Here is a 20228-nt window from a genome sequence, read left to right as displayed (position 1 = left end):
AATTTTATTAGCTCACTTTTTGTGCCAAAGTCAGTAATAAAAAATGTTAAATAAGATTGGTCCCAAGAACGCTCCCTGAGGAACTCCATTATTCCCTGAGGATCCTCCCTCCAGCCTGACAGTTCACCTTTCAGTATGACCCATTGTAGTCTCCCCTTTAACCAGTTCCTTATCCACCTTTCAAGTCTCCTATTAACCCCCATCTTCTCCAGTTTAGTAATTTCTCATGTGGAACTGTATTGAATGCCTTAGTGAAATCCAGGGAGATAAAATTTGCATTTCTATTGTCTTAAAAAAAACTCCAGGTATCTTCTCAAAGAAGATCAGGTTGCTCTGGCATTATCTACTTTTTGTAAAACCATGTTGTATTTTATCCCAATTATCGTTCACCTTTATGTCCTTAACTACTTTCTCTTTTAAAATTTGTTCCAAGACCTTGAATACAATTTAGGTCAAACTAACAGGCCTGTAGTTTCCTAGATCACATTTTTCCCCCTTTCTTAAAAATAGGATCTATATTAGCAATTCTCCAGACATAGGGAACAACTACCAAGTTTACAGATTCATTAAAATCTGTGCTATTGGACTTGCAATTTCATGTGCCAGTTCCTTTAATATTCTTGGATGGAGATTATCCAGACCCCCCGAGTTAGCCCCATTAAGCTATCTGAGTTTGACTTCCACCTCAGATGTGTAATTTCAACCTCCATATCCTCATTGCCATTAGCCACCCTGCCACTACTCCAAGCTCTTCATTTGCCTCATTAAAAACGGAGGCAAAATATTTGGACCATGCCTAGATAATCTTTCATCTCCACCCCATCCTCAGCGGTCCCACCACTTCTTCCCGTACTTATATGGCTATAAACCTTTTACTATTAGTTTTAATTTCCTTAGCAAAGTCCAACTCTGCTGGACTTTGGGCAGGTCTCACTTTATCCCTACACTCTCTGACCTCCAAGAAGTAGCTTTCATTACTGATCCCTCCCAGCTTCCATTGCTTGTAGGCCTTCTGCTTTCTTTTAATCACCTGTTTGAAATACTCAACCAGCTTGGTCTGCAACCCTTCCCTACAAATTTTTCCCCTTGCTTGGGATGCAGGCTTCAGATAGTTTCTGCAGCTTTGGACTTAAGTAATTCAAAGCCTCCTCCACATTCAGATCTTTCAGTGCTTCAGTCCAGTTTACTTCCCTAACCAATTCCCTTCTTTTGAAATCAAGGACCCTTACTGCAGATCTATTTTTGTTTATCCTTCCATTTAGTTTAAATTGAATTAGCACGTGATCACTCAAAACAAGGTTGTCCTCTACAATCAATTCTTATATGAGGTCCTCACTACTCACCAATACCAAATCTAAAATGGCATCACCTTTCGTTGAAAATCAAAAGGGAACTTTCTTTATATTTTTGTGGATTGAGCTAACAGGACAGTAGCCAGTCTGGAACTGGGAGACCCATCAAAGTCAGATAACATTACAGACCAAATGAAAACTTGTGCTAGATCTAAAGCATGCCTTTACCCGGGTACTCTGTTTTATGGGAGGCTCTGTCCTTTGTGTATCTTCAGAAATGAATTTGAATAAATAAGTGGCTGTTAACTATATATGTTAAACATTAAATCCTTTAAAAGTTTTTCTTCCTAACAGATTTGGATGGCAGCTATACAGGGCAGAGTAGTGTACTTGGTAAACACTTAAATGCTGTTTTAAAATGGTGTTAGAAAAATCCATTCATTTTCTTTCCTTCTGGTGCTGGCTTGGCTTCTATTCTGGTACCATCAGCTGTGTGTTGATGCTATATACTCGTACGTGACTAGTCATAATCTGATACAAGGCTCCAATAGGAGCAAAAGACGCAGCGCCAGCTTTTAAAATGCCGGCTCTGTTATGTACGGCATAAGGATTCTTTTTCCTCCCTTTCTATAACTTGTTTCCATGTTGTCCAGTGGATGCCTCAGTACCTGGCGATGCAGCTTTGGTGTTCCACACACAACAGACTCTCCTTTAGATTTTGGACTAACCTTTTTGGTAAAAGCTACTTGAGCAAATATATTTCTAGTTGGTAGCATGTTTGAGGTGTAGATGAAAGCAGCCACTCTCTCTTCGTTTATTACAAGCTGCATGGTGTACCTAGTGCAGATACCACCTATGGCCCCTCCGGCATGCTTCTGCTTATTTCCGTAAAATGATACGTTAGTGACACTGTTTCCTGCTCTGTGCTAAACTAAGCTGTTACATGCAGCCAGAGAACCTGATTCTGAGAGATGCTGATTTCAGTGGAAGTCTCAGGATCTGGCTTAACACTTATCAACTGAAAGAGATGGAGTTAAATCTGGATGATTAGCCCTCAGTGTTCAGCGACTCAAAAGCAAATTATATCCATTCTATTTAAGATTCAGCCGTGTGGTCTCGTACTATAGAACATCTTTAACATTCTTAAAACTAGGGGGATGTTAGTCTTCGATGTCCACTACACAGCTAATAGCTTGCTACATGTTCAATAGGGAGTGCCTATGCTTACCCTGATTGTGACTCAGTGATTTATTTTTTAGCATAGAATATCCATCTCCTCCCTGCTGCAGAAAAGAAGGAAGAATCACTTTGTACGTTTCATCCATTTGGAGTGGTACATAGGCTGGTACTCTACAGGCTGTGCAAAGAACTTCTATACTGACAACTCTGCTTCCTGGTGGTCTGGAAAGATCGTAGACCATGTGAATGCCTAGGAGAAAACACATTTTTAGACATCACTTTAAATAGCCCCAATGGAGCACCTCAGATCCATAAAATCGTTAAACTGACTACACTTCCGCATGTGAGAATTAGGCCTGACTTTTAAAAGAGAACATTCTTATTGTAAATAGCTTCCTGCCCTGTCCCCCTCTTACACACAAATCAGGTCTTACTCTTTACTCCAGAAAATTCATGGTTACTGGAACAGTGAGAACAGAGGGAGCATCCCAGCTCAAGCTCCATACCCTTTTTCTTTTCCCGGTTCCCTCCTGGCTGCTGACACACACAAACAGTTCATTGGTGAGATTATGATATGGGAGGTCAGACACCTCCCCTCCTCACCTTGTTCCTAGTCTGTCTCCTTGTCATGCATTTGTTTACATACTATTATCTTCCTGGTTGAAATGAGCTCGTATGAAGACACATGCTGACAACTATGCCAACACTATGGTTATTACAGATAATGGCTATCTTCTTCATTCTTTTTGTACCGTAGCTACAAACTCAAATTGATCTAGGCTCTATGGACTTCTTGGCCTCATTGTACACTATGTATGGAAGTTTAAGTAGTGATGGTGTAACTCCGGCCACAACTCATTAATACAGTACTAAAATGCAGAGCCATACAATGAAACCTACCAACCATGCAATTACATTAAGGTGTGTCTTTTAATATGAGGGCAGCAGCATGAGTGAGCAGTACAGCTAGCATTAAAGGAAGTACAAATAGGTCAAGATAATCGCCGATCTAGTATAGGAAACAATTCCCTTCAAAAGGATTAGTAATCCAATCAATCTAGTTATTAGGGTACCTCACAGTCAGATCATAGCACAGTGACACTGTGACAAACTGATGAGAGAAAGGACAGTTGAGGTAATCCACTGGACTGATTTAGCGCAGTTTGTTTACCAAAGGACTGAAAACAGGAAATAGGAGTCTGCAGGGAATCCAGACAGAATTTTAAGCAGAATGTCATTTTACCCTCCTTAGAGGCAGGCACCCTAATTAGTCAAAAGTGCCAGTCAAGCCATTGCTATAACAAACAGATTATTGAAATAAACGTGAGTACCCTACCCACTGCTCTGGAACTGCTACAGCACAAGATGTATTACAGAATCTGGTGCAGATGCTCCCACGTCTCCTCAGGATAGTTAAGAACGTTCTTATTTGAACAGACATGAATGAGATGTTTCTTATCTGGTCATTCTCTTCCTGTTAGCAGTTTCTATCCTCATTTATTACTAACGGGTTAATGCCCCCCATCTATGGTATTTGGAGGTGGTCCAGTGTTGTTGCTGAAGGCTCTAGAACTAAGCCCTGCCCTTCAGATCAGGCCACTTGAAGAGTTGTTCCAAAGCTAGAGAAATGCTCCAACAACCTATTATTAGCATTAAGAGAACAACTTGATATAGTGTATTAATTAACGTTAAGACAATATATGTCTAAGTCACCCTTCAGAGAAAATTTTCAATTTTGTATTCTGGTCATTTACCAGATTATCAAGCCAGGCTGAATTCAGAGAAAAGTTTTTAACAGAAAAAATTATCTGGTAAGAAGTTTCTTATTCTGTTTCACAGCTTCTGTCCTCATTCATCATTAATGGGAAGTAGTAAGTAGTAAATCCTAGAAGTGGGGGGAGGGAATCATAGGGTTAGAAGGGACCACAAGGGTCATCTAGTCTAACCCCCAATTTTAGGAATAATTAAAAAACTCTGCTCATCCTTATTACATAGAATAATAGGCAGGGATGGATGCTCTTACTATATAAAGCAAGAGATTTGAAAGCTAACGAGTTACATGGGAATCAACCTAGTAGCACCTTCCTATCAAAGGATGCCGCAGTGGAGGAATGGAAACTTACTTTGCACGTCTTCCTCAGATAAGGCTCAGACATGTATTCCCCAGTGCCCACAGGGACTTCTGGGAATAGTTTCCCAGACGGTCAGCATGCTAACTGGTGCAGAATTTAATGTCTTGCCTGTGGCAAACTTGAGGCCCTAAGGCCCTGGCTTTTTGGACGGCCAAAATGATGGCACTATCTCCCGGAAACTGTGGAAAGAACTTACCTTGAATAGAAAAGGTTCTGGAGTTCTAAGAATAACCTTTTCTTCATGACAACATCAGTGTGGTTCTTGTATAGATTGAGCAACAAATTCCAAAGCTTGCCTTTCAGAGGTAATGGCAATTATTAAAACCAGCCACAGGACTGGTCTAATGTGTCACTGACTCATTTTGGCATCTGATGATACTCAAATGGAGAGTCCAGTGAGCCTACCTACAGAATGCCACTAGGGCTGGTACCTGTTTTTATGGTGCTTGGGCTGTAGGACTCCAGCCTATCATCCTGAAGAAACCCTAATGTAGCTCAGATCACCAGGACTTTGCAACTATTTTAATGTGCATCACCATAGCATCAAGAGGTTAGGACCCCGATGTGCTGGGCACTGCACAAAGAGGCAGTTTCTGCTGCTTCCCCTTGCATTAGAAACATACATTTGACCAGATCAATACATGAGACGTCCTGGCTGAGTTCTGTCAAGATACCAAACTGTAATGGAGAATCCATGCTGAACTACACTTTTCTTCTGATGCCCAGGCTGTTAATTGTAAGTGTTCCTGGTCTGAATGAAGGAATCTCTGCTTCAAGAGATTTGGTCTCTTCATCAGGTACAATGTGGGGTCCTTGACTATCTAGCAAGTCCAAAGTGCCTTCTGGGCCAATGGAGACCTTCAGCTCTCCCTTTAGCTTTATGTAAGCTGTCCTGAAAGACAGCAGATTGCTTTCTAACCAGGACATTATTTCCATTCCCACAGAGAAACTTTGAGTTCTGGTTACTCCCTGGTTTTGGAAGGGATACAATCAATCATAAGACAACCTTGAATGGAAGGTAGTAAGAGACTTCTCCGTGAATGCCTGCTAGGTGGTCTCTTACACCTTCTACTGGTGCAGCTGGACTAGCCACTGTCACACTGTCATAGACAATAATGGACTTAATGGACTATTGGTCCAATTCCATATGACCATGTTTGTGGTTTTTAGTTTTTTGTCCAGACACATTCTGACAGTGCTATCAAAGTGAACTAAAGGGATGTGTACTCTGTGATTTTGAAAGTCTGTCTTCCAAATATGCTCCCCGCTCAGGCTTGCTTCCAGAGTGAGTATGCAAGGTCTAGAGTGAAAATTGGGTAGACTCTCAGCATGTTGCTTGCACCCATCTGCGCACAAAGGGGCCTTCAGATGTGATCTCAGAATGACACCTCATTTTCCACTGCATCAATAGCATGTTTCTAGGTCCTCAAAGAATTTCTTCAGGCACATTTTCAGAAACCTACTCAGGGGATGGAGCTGATGCACAATACCAGCAATCCTACTCATTGGAGATAACTGGCTACTGATGACCCCCTCAGGATGTGATTGATGCAAAGTTTTGGATCTTTGCAAATCTTTACCATTATGGTAAAATTATAGCCAGGGCCATGTCTGTTTTGACATCTGGGTGAGCAATTTTCTGCATTGGGATCAAAAGCTCTTCTTGATTTTGAAGGACTTGTAGCTATGAATCCTTTCCAGCAGCTTTCCAGTTATGACTGAGTCTGTGTAAGGTGATGAGTCATCCCTGAACCAGAGCCTGATTAAACCACATGCGTAGATGACTCATTTCTGTGCTAGTTTCCAGCCAAGCTACATGCCTGGAGTTGGTTTGGTGACTCTCAGGACAGCCTCACAAGAGAAACAGCAACTCAGTCCGCTCACCATCACTTCATGAGTTGGAACTCTTCTGTACCTGATAGCGGAAACAGAATCCACAAGCCTTAGTCTGCTCCAGGCTTGCTCTTGCTCCAGCCTTGTTCCTCATCCTGTCCCTGCCTTGCTCTTACTCTGGCCTTGTTCCAACACTGTTCTGGACTCCTGATCCTGGCTCTGTCCCCCTGGCTCCAACCACTAGCCACAGCTCAGACTATCAGAAACTGTGATGGGGATGGTCAGGCCTAGTGGTCAATTTCCCTGCACAGGGTACTGATTGGTATGCTATCTATGCAGGGGTATAGGATTAATGTGTGACCTGTGCTTTGCTGTAACTACTAACAGCCACTTAAGACTCGGGATGCAGAGGATGAATCAGAAGGAAGAATCTTATGGTGGAATTGTAAGCTCTCGTACACAAATGCTTTTTTCCCCCCGTCATGCTGAGGATTCTGTTGGTTTGGAAGAAAACCTACCTAGGTTTCCTTGGAAGTTTCTGTTTGTACTATAAATATGAAATTGAAGAATGAGTCAGCTTAAGTGTTGTTAAGGAAATATATGCGTGTTGCAAAGAAAGGCCCTGACTCACAAGCAGAAGGGGGGCCTTGAAAACCATGAGTGATAAGGCCAGAAGGAATGAAGTAGATAGGATATTTGGCTCAAAGAATAACTGAGATAAGGGAATGCTTCTAAAAAGAAGGCCTCTGGCTGATAAGGGTGACTGCAGGTGGTTTTAAATAAGACAGGGACTCTGTCTAAAAAGGAACCAACATAAACATTCCCACCCCACAGACCAGTGTTATTGTAAAAGTAGAGCCTATCTGAAGCTAGGTACAATGGAAGACTTTTGGCCAGAAGGGCCTTGGGAAGAATGGTGGTTGTAAATCTTATCTGAATTAAGACTGGAACTAAGAAGGAATGGTCTCAAATTGTTTTTTTAGCTGAAGTCAGTAACTGGCAATGACATCACTTGTTTGTTAAAGGGTATAAAAAGAGTTTTGAATTTGCGGGTTCTTTGTCAGACCCTACCTGATCTGCCCGAATGAGATGGCTTTACCTAGGCCTGGCTTACTTGTAAGTATAATGATCATGTCCATGAATACTTTGTTACTGTACTGAGTGTAGTGACTTTATTTTCAGGCTGTTAGGCATGTTTAGAGCAATTGTATAAAATACCATTTGGCCTTTGGACTTAATATAGGAATTTATGGTTAACATTTGGTTTTAATGAGGAGTCAACATTTGGATCTTATGATGTACTAGGGAGGTATCCATAAGAAACTGTATCTAATATGGCATTTTACTAAATTAATGAGTTCCTTGCTAGCCACTAGCATCCTGTACTGAAAAAGTCTTGCAGGGTATTTATTTATTTATTGAGGGGGGAGGGAGGTTCTTTGGTGATGTGTGCGTGGTACTTGCCCTGGATGTTAGAGGCGGGAGGTAGCTTGGTATCTGTCCTGGTCTGGAGGATCACACCACCAAGGAAGGCTACTGGTACACATCTTGATTGGGGGAATAGCTTGCTAAGGGGAGCTTGAAAGGCTGCCTGCATTGCTCCTCCAGCCTCGCTAGCAGCACCCAAGTAAGTAGGAGCAGTCTAGTACCATTTGGGTCTTCACTCAGATCTTGCCCATTACACCACTGTGTAGACAGGACAAGGTTAGGATTTCTAACATTCACTAATATGATGCACATTATTTGGTCTGGGTGGACCCTGCTGGTGCACACGAGAAGTGCCCTAGTGTGCTTTAACTTAGTGCTGTTAACACACACTAGGGATCTCTTCGTGAGCACTAATGGTGTATGTGGACTAGTTAATGTGCAGCACATTAGTGCATGTTAGACATCCCATGCCTGTGGTGCCCATTCCCCCACCGTGCAGTCAGGCAATCAGTCAGGATCATTGTGAACATGGGAAGGGATCTCACACTTACACCTCCGTAACCCCATGATGGTGCAGAGTGGTTGGGAGTGGAATCCTTATCTCTTCTGGTCAGACTGCCTGAAGTACTTCTAAGGCTTTAATGTGGAGACAGTCATGGGGAGGAGGGTGGGGAGTGAGAGACTCTTTCCTACTTTACAGCTTCCAAGCCATTTTCGGGCAGTTCAAGGGTTTATAGCTAGGGTGACCAGATGTCCTGATTTTATAGGGACAGTCCTGATATTTGGGGCTTTGTCTTATATAGGCACCTATTACCCCCGACCCCCGTCCTGATTTTTCACATTTGCTATCTAGTCACCATATTTATGGCTGATGATCAGAAGGCACAATTCCATTCTGCTGCTGCGTGAAATCTGAGTCCCTGTCCCTGGCAGAGTGATGGTTGTGGGTGGAAGGCCAGACAACCACAATTCCTGAGGCAGGACTGCACTGGAAGGATGGGCTCCTCTGCTAGCCCAGACATGCTGTAGGGTGGGGGAAGAGGTGGTGAGCATGATACAGAGCACTGCAAGAGCCTCTGTGTAGCAGAAAAGCCCCAGCAGACACTGCCTTGGGGAAGGCAAAGGAAGAGTTTAACTCCTGTTTGCAGCCATTGTTCACTGACAATATTAACTGCTGCGCTGAAAAGGTGATGCTTGCTTTGCCTTTTTGGGACCCATTAGGAGTTTGCCAGACTTACTTTTGAACATCATAAGAATCCCTCAATTCACAGGGGGAAGCAGGAGAGCTTATAGGAGCCTTTTTTCTTTCCCTCAGGGAGAAGAGACCCCACTTCAGTGGCTGGGGGTCAGGGAGGGACTTTAGCTCCTTTCAGGGGGGTTTCTCCCTCTGGCCCAGGTCCGTTGAGCAACCTACCTCCTGAGCTGGCTGGGTAGCATCCTTCTCTCTCCCCAGATGCTCAGGGCTTTTCTGCAATGGAGTCACAGCTCCTTGGGGCAGGGTGGGGACACGAGTTGCTGGTCTGACTCTGAGCTCTGTATCTGGCAGCACGGGGCTCAGCTGGTTGGGAACAGGCAGGGCACAATTTGCCCTCAGTAGAGCATCTAAGTCGGGGTGGGCAACCTTTTTGGCCCAAGGGCCACATCGGGGTTGTGAAACTGTATGGAGGCCTGGGTAGGGAAGGCTGTGCCTCCCCAAACAGTCTGGTCCCTGCCCCCTATCTGCCCCCGTCCCCTGACTGCCCCCCTCCGAACCTCCAACCCATCCAACGCCACCCCTGCTCCTTGTCCCCTGACTGCCCCCTCCAGGGACCTCTGCCCCTAACCGCCCCCCTGGGACCCCACCCCATATGCTCCCTGTCCCCTGACTGCCCCGACCCCTATCCACACCCCCGCCCCTCACCGCTCCCTGGGACCTCACCCCCATCCAACTCCCCTGCTCCCTGTCCCCTGACTGCCCCCCATAACCCCCTGTCCCTTATCCAACCCCCCCGCTCCCCACCCCCTTACCATGCCGCTCAGAGTGGCAGGAACTCGCAGCCACGCTGCTGCGCTACCCGGCAGGAGCAGCAGGCCGGAGCGTGTGAGATGAGACTGCGGGGGAGGGGGGACAGCAGTGGAGGGGCCGGGGCTAGCCTCTCTGACCAGGAGCTCAAGGGCTGGGCGGGATGGTTTCGCAGGCCAGATGTGGCCCACGCTGATCTAAGTGCTGCCTCACACAGGGAACATCACTTAGTTTTAGCCAGGGATTGAGAGGGCAGAGGAGTCCTGCAGAGAAGCACTGGAACAACAGGTGCATGTGGTTGAAGCCACCATGCTGCTATTTACCTGATCCAGGGGAAGAGGGGGAAGACTGATGCTGCAGCCGCACAACAATGAATACAAAATAAAAAATTTAAAACTCGATAAGTTTATGGAGGAGATGGTATGATGGGATAACATGATTTTGATAATAAAATATTCATGGTAAATAAGCCTAATGGCCTGTGATGGGATGTTAGATGGGGTGGGATCTGAGTTACCCAGGAAAGAATTTTCTGCAGTATCTGGCTGGTGAATCTTTCCCATATGCTCAGGGTTTAGCTGATCGCCATATTTGGGGTCAGGAAGGAATTTTCCTCCAGGGCAGATTGGCAGAGGCCCTGGAGGTTTTTCACCTTCATCTGTACCATGGGGCATGGGTCACTTGCTGGAGGATTCTCTGCTCCTTGAAGTCTTTAAACCACAATTTGAGGACTTCAATACCTCAGACATAGGTGAGGTTTTTCGCAGGAGTGGGTGGGTGAGATTCTGTGGCCTGCGTTGTGCAGGAGGTCAAACTAGATGCTCACAATGGTCCTTTCTGACCTTAGTATCTATGAAAAAAAAACAAACCAAAATGGTGGGGGAAATTGAACTGCCAACTTGTTCCACTCCCGGAGGCAAAAAATCTGGTAGCCTGAACAAAGGGGGAGAAGTAGCAAAGACTCCTGTGGCACCTTATAGACTAACAGATGTATTGAAGCATAAGCTTTCGTGGGTGAATACCCACTTCGTCGGATGCATGGGGGAGAAGTTAGTCCTGTAGTCTCCAGCAACAACACTGACCTGCCTCTAGATTTCATTGGTGATGAAGGAGGAGAGAAGCTGTGCAACAGAATGGTGCATAGAACTAGCATAAATGATAAAGGTATTTTCAATTTTATTTCATTTCCATTTGGGGCAGTGCAGCTGGTTCCCCAGAGGTATAAATGCCAATACGGGCAGCATGAAGTATGGCTATACTGGAAAGAGTAATAATAATTAATAAAAAAAGAGAGTAACTAACCCCCAACCTGCAGCAGCTCCCCAGTTCCTTGTCCATGTCTGCGCACACTGTGCTCAAATGCTTCTTTGAGAGTGGAGCCTTTTAACTCCATCAGATCAAAAGTACCTCCAAACGGCAGCACAGCAAGCAGGTCCTCCATCGTAATAGTACCTTGGATAGAACAACACTTTATGTAAACAAATGTTCTTCATAATAAAGCACCTTACATATCTTGTTTAAGATCACTTAATAGTGTGCTACATAACCTATAAAGCCGTGTATCATTTGAAGCAGTGTCATTTAATAGTACAGCACTATAGACTCAGTCTTTTGATCTGTGTCTCAGTTTTCCAAACTGGCCAGCTAGACATATCTAAGGATTTTCTACCTCTGTTTATGTTGTGATGCACATAACCCACCTGTACTGCAGCTTCACTAGTGGAAATGGGAGCAAGGTGACAACCTTTATGTGGTGCTTCTGCTACATATTAATAATGAACACAATGAATATTGTCAAAAGGCTACCAGAGGTCAGTTTGTTGACCTCCTGGTATGGATTAGTAATGCAAAAATCTGTCAAGAGTCCTTGTCTGGGACAGAATCAGAAAACCATTGGACCAGCTTTACACATGTACCTACTTAATGTAGGAGGTTGTCCCATGCTATGTATGACTGTTTTCCAAAAGTTCTCAAGGAGAAGGACACAGACACTGTTGAGGACTTCCAGAACTTCCCAAAGATATGCCTGAAATATCACAAGCCTTTTTCGGATCAGGCTAAAGCCCTTAAAGCATCGTCATGCAATCCTGAGGCACACAGGAAAGATTTCTGGAACAATACCAATGTCCCAAGCAATCACCTTACTGCCAACTCCACAAAAAGTACTTCCAGGCTTCAGCCTACCCTGGAAACAGTGCACAAATGACTCTGGACACACATTGTAAACGAGTACTTGCTTCAATGGTTTGCCAGCGACATCTCAGAATTTACACCACGCCACTTCCCACGCTACCTGCTGGCTCACTACTCTGAATTTGGTTATTTGAACGTTGTTAATCACCTCTCTTGCCATATGAAAGAAGGTAAGTGGAAAATGGCTACCTGTCAATCTGGGGACAAGAAAAACAGAAGTTCTTACAAAATTTAGCCAGTTTATCCAGTTGCTTTCAATTGCGATAGCAGTCCTACAGAATGAGTTATCCAACATTAAAACAAATTGTTCTTAGATTTTATAATATTAGACTGAATTTATGGCACCATAAGAGTATACAGAATTCACTTACCTGTGTGGCAGAACATAAGAGGTTTCTAACAGACATAGCCTCCCTACAGAAGTTTAAAATAGGAAGTGAAGAATACCATCTCCACTTCTTCTGAGCATAATGACAAGCCATAGTGGTAAAAACATCAGTGACCAAACCCTGCTAGTGCTGTCACCAATGCCAGCATGGCTGCAGCTGCATTACTGCTAGACTAACTGGGAGAAATTGAGAATAGCCTCAGTGCAGATGCAGCCTACGTGTCTAGGCCATACTTACAAGAGGTAGTATGGCTGTAACTTATTTCAGATTTTTATATGATCCAATTTTATCTGTTGGTGGAACTCTATTTTGATAATGCCTAAAATACTAAAATGGATAAACTCTATTGAGAGATTATTATTCATTATTCTTAAAAATTCCAGTATTCTATTGGTGCTTGCTCAATTAATTTGTTACTTCTGGGTCTACACTGTGCACCCTCAAGCATTGAAATATAGATATTAGTTGTTTCTGATTGTGTTTCAGAATCAGTTATGTATACATCGTGCTTAACTTTTATGCATGTTAGTGGTTCCAGTGAAACTACTGACACGAACTAAAAATTATAAGCATTGGCAGGATTAGGGCCATAGTCCTGAATCCAGAAAAACTGTTCTTTGTAATTGGTATAGTGCAGGATAGCAAAATATGTAAAAGTACAGGCAACAGTACAGAAAGCATCATTAAACAAACTAACTTACCATTATTGTTGCGTTCATCAATGGGTGACCGTATCCCACCACCATTCATGATGCACATTGAAACATGATTCCATGTATTTTCATCTCGATGTTTGAGATTATTGTAAATCTGTAACATTAGCATAAAATATTTTTAACCACTTTTTAATCTTTGCTTAATCTATATGTAGGAATTTTACAAGTTACAAAATCTGAGTTTCTGGGAGCTTTTTCCAGGTTGGTAGGCCTGTATTTCTCCCTAGCAGTTAGGGAGAAAATCAATCAATCAATCAATTGTGCCATTTACAGTTATCTTAAAGAACAAACTTTTAATAATACTGCATCCACAGTTTTATTAATTATTATTTTTACAAACAAATCAAGTTTAAAAATAAGCCCCTCTGTCTTTTCTCCCTGCAATCTCTGGTATTCTTTGAAAACCAGAGTGTGATATTATAGGAGATAGAAACCTAAATTGCACCCTCTAAAGCCAAAACTAAATGAGGGAAGGGATGATTAGTAGACAGTGTCATAAAGGAAAAGTAAAGGGTGATGTGTTATTTCAGAAAATGTTGAAATACAGAGCAATAATTTACACCTATCTCAAGGATTAGGCAATGTCAGAGACCTTAAATATAGCTGCTCATTAAAACCTTGAAGGGGAATAATTAGAAAATCTAAACACATAAATCAGTCTAATGATGTGCCTTCAAGATTATTAAGGGACCTGACAGAGCAACTTACTGTATCACTAGCATTTAATATTTGAAACAGCCTTAAAAATCCTGGGAAGGTAGAGAACTAGAAGATTGGAGGAAAGCAAATGGAGTGCAGATTTTTCCAAAAAAGTAAAGCACAATCTATATACCTGTTGCTCAGAGGACCAAATTAGACCTGACTTAAGTCAGAATGGTTGCACGAGATCCTCCTGCATTTATCTCTAGTAAAGTAATGGAAAACACACACAGCAAGAGAATCAAAAGACTGCTATAGAATAATGAGGTAATAATCAGCCTGATTTAAGAATAAACATTACCAGACTAATCTAGTATCTTTGTCAGATAAATTACAAACAGTGACTGAAGGGAAGAGAAAGCAGCCATCACTGTACTGGAATTGCCTTAGTTCTTCAGCAAATTTTCAGCATAAAAACTTGTTTATGAATCAGAAATTGGCCTTCTGTGAATATTGGGCACCATCCACAATACTAATAATCAAAGCAAATTTTGATTAAAAATTCAAATGACTATTCCCAGAGAGTTTGCAGTATCCACACAACTTTGTGCAACGAGTGTCAGGGATAAATGAACAATTTCTGATCTGTTCTCTTTTTTGCTCTATTGAGAACAGCCCTGGCCCCACATAAGGAGTTTCATCCTGAAACTTGCATAGCAGTGAGTTCCTGAGAGCTATTCATTGACTTTAATGGGTATTGTGGGAGTTTTGAGACTCTCAGGATCAAGTCCAAAAGGGAGAACTAAGCACATTCCAGACCTATCCAGGAACTGGTAGATCTTCTATGTCAAACACTTCTAAAAGGAGTAACTGCTGCCACAGAATTCTATGAACTCCGCTAGGGATCTCACTACTGCCAGTCTTTAACATGAAAGCAATACAAAACCCTAAGAATCATAGAACTCTCTAGAGTCCAGTAAAGTTGAATTGTCCCAAAGCCCTCAAATACTAATTCAGATTAAATTATAGTCTGTGGTTTCTTACCATGGCATCACAAATCAAATTTCCCATGTTGCATTCTTGGAAACGGCATGCCTGACTTGTACCATTTAGGTAAACTATAGTTTTTCCTATCACATGGGCAGAAAAATTATTTAGCTGTATCTTCCACTTGTCAACTTCTTCTCTCAAGACTCTATCTAAAATAGAAGCATAGAATGAGGTTAAAATGGTTACTAACCTTTTGTAACTGTTCTTCGAGATGTGTTGCTCATGTTCATTCCATTGCTAGGTGTGTGTGCACAGTTACTGGAGGTTTTTCCGCTCAGTGGTATCCGTTGGGCCGGCACTAGCGCCCTCAGGAGTCATGCGCATATGCATTGGTAAAAGGGGCACCCCCAACCCCGCACCTTTCAGTTCCTTCTTGCCGGTAACTCTGACAGAGGGGCAGGAGGGTGGGTCATGGAATGGACATGAGCAACACATCTTGAAGAACAGTTACAAAAGGTTAGTAACAGTTTTTTCTTAAAGTGCTTATTCATGTCTATTACATGAGTCAACTGCCATAAGCAGTACCCCTGGAGGTGGGCTTGGAGTTCATGGACATGCTGACTGCAACACTGCTCTCCCAAAACCGGCACATTGCAGGCCTGCTGGGTGATGGCGTAGTGAGAAGTGAAGGTCTGAACACACAACCAGGTCGCAGCTCTGCAAATGTCCTGGATAAGTACCTGTGCAAGGAATCCTGCCAACAAAGCCTGGGCTCTTGTGGAACAAGCAGTCACTGTGCCTGGAGGTAGAACTTTTGCCTGCTCGTAACAAGCTCAGATACAGGCAGTTATCCAGGATGAGATTCTTTAGAATGACATGGGTACCCCTCTCAGTCTTTCCACGACTGCTACAAAGAGTTGGGTGGACTTGCAGAAGGACTTAATTCTCTCAATATAAAAGGCGAGGGACCACCTTACATCCAACGTATGAAGGCACCGTTCCTCTGTGGGTCTTGTGAGGTTTTGGGAAGACGAAGTAGAAAAATGTCCTAGTTGTTCTGGAATTGTAACACCACTTTTGGTAGGAAGGGTGGATGGGGGCAAGGCTGGACCTTGTCCTTGGACAACACCGTTTAAGGGGATTCTGACATCACAGCTTTGATCTCAGAGACCTTTCTGGCTGAGGTAATTGCCACCAAGGTGGTGACCTATCACGAGGAGAGGAGCAGTAGAGAGCATGATGCTAATGATTCAAAGGGTGGCCCTATGAGCCTTGACAGGACCAGGTTTAGGTCCGCAGGGGTAACTTGAGGGTAGAGTGTTTCCAGCCCCATGAGAAATCGAGCCATCATCTTGTGGGAGAACACCATTCTGCCATTCACTACGGAGGGTGGAAGGCAGAGATGGCTGCCAGGTGAACCTTAATATATGAGAGAGACACTGATGTTTTAGGTGTAGCAGATAGTCTATGGTTGACTGCAGAGAAGATTGGGGTGGAGAGAGGTTCAGCTCAGAGGCCCAACAAGTGAAACGTTTCCACTTGCCTTGTCCTGTTTGATTTTCAGGAGGACCTTGTGAACCCATAGAATTGGTGGGAAGGCATACAGTAGGTGGTCTACACCTGAGAGCTGGAAAGCATCGGAAAGGTAGCCAATGCTGTGCCCATTCAGTGAGGAGAACTGATGGCATTTCCTGTTCTGCCTTGTGGCGAACAGGTCCTCCAGGGAAGGCCCCCACCTCTGAAAGATGACACTGACAACTTCCAGGTAAAGAGACCACTCGTGGTGAGAAGAAAGTATCTGCTGAGGTGATCTGCCACGGCGTTTTGGGCTCCTGGGAGATGTGATGCCTCAAGGTGAATGGCGTGTTTCATGCAAAAGTCCCATAGCTGGAGGGCCTCCTGGCACAGTGCTGAAGGCACAGTGCTCCTCCCTGCTTGCTGATGGACAACACTGATGCAGTGTTGTCCATCAGGACCTGCACCACGCTGCCTGAGATCTGGGGAAGCCAAGCATACCTGACATTTATATGCAGGGCAAGTTCCTCCTGGGACCAGAGGCCTTGAGTCCTGAGACTGGCAAGGTGGGCTCCTCACCCCAGGTCTGATGCATCTCAGACTAGAGTAATGGATGTTTGAGGGGCAGCAAAGGGTACGCCTACCATTACTGATCCTGGGTCTCTCCACCAGGTCAACAAAGAGATGACGGGGGGGTGGAATCATGAGTGTTGAGTCTAGGTGATGTCTTCTCGGGGAGTAGACTGACGCCAGCCACATCTGGAGGGGTCTGAGGCACATCCTTGGGTACTGTGCCACATAGGTACATGCCGCCATGCGTCCCAATAGTTTGAGGCAGACATGAGCGGTTGTTACTGGGAGGGTCGTGACATTGGAGATCCGGTCTGACATAGCTCAGAATCTGGCTCTGGTAGGTAGGCCTTGGTCTGGGTGAAATCGAGCACTGCCATGATGAATTCTATTCTCTGAATCAGGACCAGAGTTGACTTCCACTCGTTTATCAACAGACCCAGGGCCTGGTAGGTGGCCCATACTGTACTGATGCTGTGCTGGACCTGAGCTTATGAGTGACTCTCGATCAGCCAATTGTCAAGGTACCGGTAGACTTGCATGCCTCAACATCTGAGAGAGGCTGCTACCACTGCCATACATTTCGTGAAGACTCGTGGGGCTGCCAACGGGCCACAGGGAAGCACAGTGTATTGGTAGTGGCACTGACCCACTACAAACCTGAGAAATCTCCTGTGACCATGGAAAATTGAGATGTGGAAATAAGTGTCCTTTAAATCGAGGGCAGCGTACCAGTCTGGATCCAGGGAGGGAATGAAGAGGCTAGGGAGACCACGCGGAACCTCAGTTTGAGATATTTGTTGAGGTGACACAGGTCCAGGATGGGCCATAGACCGCCCCCTTGGGCTTCGGGATTAGGAAATATTGGGAGTAAAACCCCTTCCATTCTCAAGTATTGAGGAGCCTGCTCTATGGCCCCTACACATAAAAAGGCTCGCACCTCCTGGACAAGAAGTTGCTCCTGAGAAAGGTCACTGAAGAGGGGTGGGGGGAGCGGTGGAAGAAAACTGGAGGGTGAAACCAACTGTTATAGGGCTGAGCACCCAACGGTCTGATGCTATATATGACCACACTAGGCTGAAGGGTGAAAGGAGGCCAAAAACAAAATGGGGGATTGATCTGGTGTCGAGACCGGTATACCATCCTCAGGCGTACCTTCAAAAGGCCTGCCTGGCCCTGCTGGGATAACTATGCAAGCCCGACAGAGGCAGAGGTAGAAGGTAGGGATTGGCGTTGCTTATAACCCTTCTTTTTTTTTTTGTAGGGGTCTTGGAGGTGCCATGAACCTGGGAGGCTGCTGGGGCCTAAAATGCTTCCTGGAGGCAGGATACATGTAAAGGCCCAAGGAGCGAAGGGTGGCCCTTGAGGCCATGAAGCTTGGAATTCGTCTGTTCAGAGAACAGGGACGTACCCTCAAAGGGGAGGTCCTGGACGGACTGCTCCACTTCGTGAGGGAAGCCTGATGAATGAAGCTATGAACAGCACCTCATGGTGACCGCTGACGCCATAGTCCTGGCTGCTGAGTCAGCCGCATCATGAGCCTCCTGGAGGGAGATCCTGGCCACTGCCTTGCTCTTCTCTAGGATGGCTGTGAACTCCTGCCTCAACTCCTGTGGCAGGCAATTCTTAAATTTGGACAATGAGTCCCACAGGTTAAAATTGTATCTTTCCAGCAGAGCCTGCTGCTTGGAGATACTCAACTGGAAGCTGCCCATCAAATAAACCTTACATCCCAACAGGCCTCGATGTCTGGGGGTAGCACTCAACTGCCCCATCTGTCCCACTCATTTGCCACCAACACTACCAGGGACCCCAGGGGAGGGGGAGTTGAGTAAGGTACTCAAACCCACTGGCTTGGACATAGTATTTCTTCTCTGCCCTTTTTGAGGTGGGGAGCAGAGAAGGAGTCTGCCATAGTGCCCTGATGGGTCACATCATCACTTCATTAACGGGCAGGGCCACTCTGGAGGGAGTCGCTGCAGCCAAGATGTCAATTAGGCTGTGTACAGACTCCGTGAGCTCCTTGATGTCTAGTCCCAAGTTTGCAGCGACCCTTTTCAGGAGCTCTTGGTGGGCCCTGAAGTCATCTGGCAGGAGTGGATTACTAGGGCCTGCAACTGGCCCATCCAGGATGACGAGGAAGAGGCCTGTACCAGAGGAGGGGCTTTCTCCTGTTCCTCCACCTCCACCACATCCATTGGGGCCATTTCTTGGACATCAGCACCAGGGTGAGTACCGGAGTCAAGGTTCAGTGCCGGACAGGAAAAAATGGTAGCTTGCCTCTTGGACACCACCAAGTCTGAGTGGTGGGAAGGGGGGCCCAATACCAGGGGAACTTCCATGGATTCCAGTACTGCCACCCTAGGGGCCTGGTGGCCATGCACGAACTAGGGGGATGGTACCGAAGTCCGGTGTGTAGCCTGGGTACCAATAGGAATTAGGTGGAGCAAAGGATTCCTTTTCGGACTCTGAAGAGGATTCTTCCCTTGGAGACCCATGGCAGCGCAGTACGTGCTTCCAGGTGGTGCCGGGGCGCTGGCAACCATTGTATCGGGACCATGGAAGGTTTGCCCCTTGACAGCACAGCAGTGATCGGTGCCAGAAGCTCACTGCCCCTTGAGAACTTCCATCCCCAGTCACCTTGGCTGGCAGGGGGCCTGAAGGGGTCAGCGGCATTGGAAGAGACATCAGGTCCTTTGCTGCATGGAAAGCCTCTGGGGTCGAAGGGGTCTACAGGCGTGTGGTCCCACGGCTGCTCCCAGGAGTCGGAGGCAGGTCCCAGACGAGACTTGGTGCTCTAGGCAGCAGTCACCAGAGCCATCAGTGGCTCTGGGGAGGACAAGTGGCCCAGTGTGGGTCTCACTATGCTGGTCACTCCCTACTCATCCCTCTTGGGCACCGGAGAGTGCCCTCTCTCGGTGCACTGTTTCTTATGCTTCTTCCTTGGCACCAAGGATGGAGAATGGTAACGGGGAGCGCTTCGCGTAGAAGATGAAGTGCTTGGCGCCAATTCAGAGTGGCTCGGGTCCAAGACTGGTCCGAGGGCTGCCTCCATGAATAAGGCTTTTAGACGGATATCCTTGTCCTTTTGTGTGCACGGTTTGAAGCACCTGCAGATCTGGCACTTCTCTTTAACGTGAGATTCCCCGAGGAATCTTTAGACAGCTAGAGTGTGGGTCACTCACTGGCATCAGGATGCACACAGCTTGAAGCCCGGGGACTGGGGCATGCCCAACCCCTCGATGACAGGGACAACTGTTAACGGTATTACATAAACTAAACTATACATACTAAGTCCAATAACTATACAATATATGACAGAGAAGTCCAAACCACTTCTGGGAAAGAAG

At 45.3% G+C, this 20228-nt stretch overlaps 1 protein-coding gene across 2 annotated transcripts in view; it reads right to left on the bottom strand.

Moving 5' to 3' along the window:
• The window catches only part of NT5E (5'-nucleotidase ecto), a 46677-nt gene that overhangs the window by 5007 nt on the left and 21442 nt on the right, over positions 1-20228 (bottom strand). The window contains exons 5-8 of one of the 2 annotated variants that reach the window (XM_074948063.1): positions 14848-15002; positions 13150-13258; positions 11169-11318; positions 2521-2721 (exon numbers count right to left, since the gene is read on the bottom strand). In XM_074948063.1, the coding sequence (XP_074804164.1) occupies positions 2521-2721; positions 11169-11318; positions 13150-13258; positions 14848-15002 (615 nt within the window). Of the gene's footprint in view, positions 1-2520; positions 2722-11168; positions 11319-13149; positions 13259-14847; positions 15003-20228 lie in introns of those variants that run through there. The other variant, XM_074948065.1, reaches the window with a different exon arrangement.

The sequence above is a fragment of the Natator depressus genome, chromosome 3 (assembly GCF_965152275.1).
Source record: "Natator depressus isolate rNatDep1 chromosome 3, rNatDep2.hap1, whole genome shotgun sequence".
Taxonomy (NCBI): Eukaryota; Metazoa; Chordata; order Testudines; family Cheloniidae; genus Natator; species Natator depressus.
The sequence above is the reverse complement of the archived record's forward strand: the minus strand, read 5'-3'. Positions and strand labels throughout refer to the sequence as shown.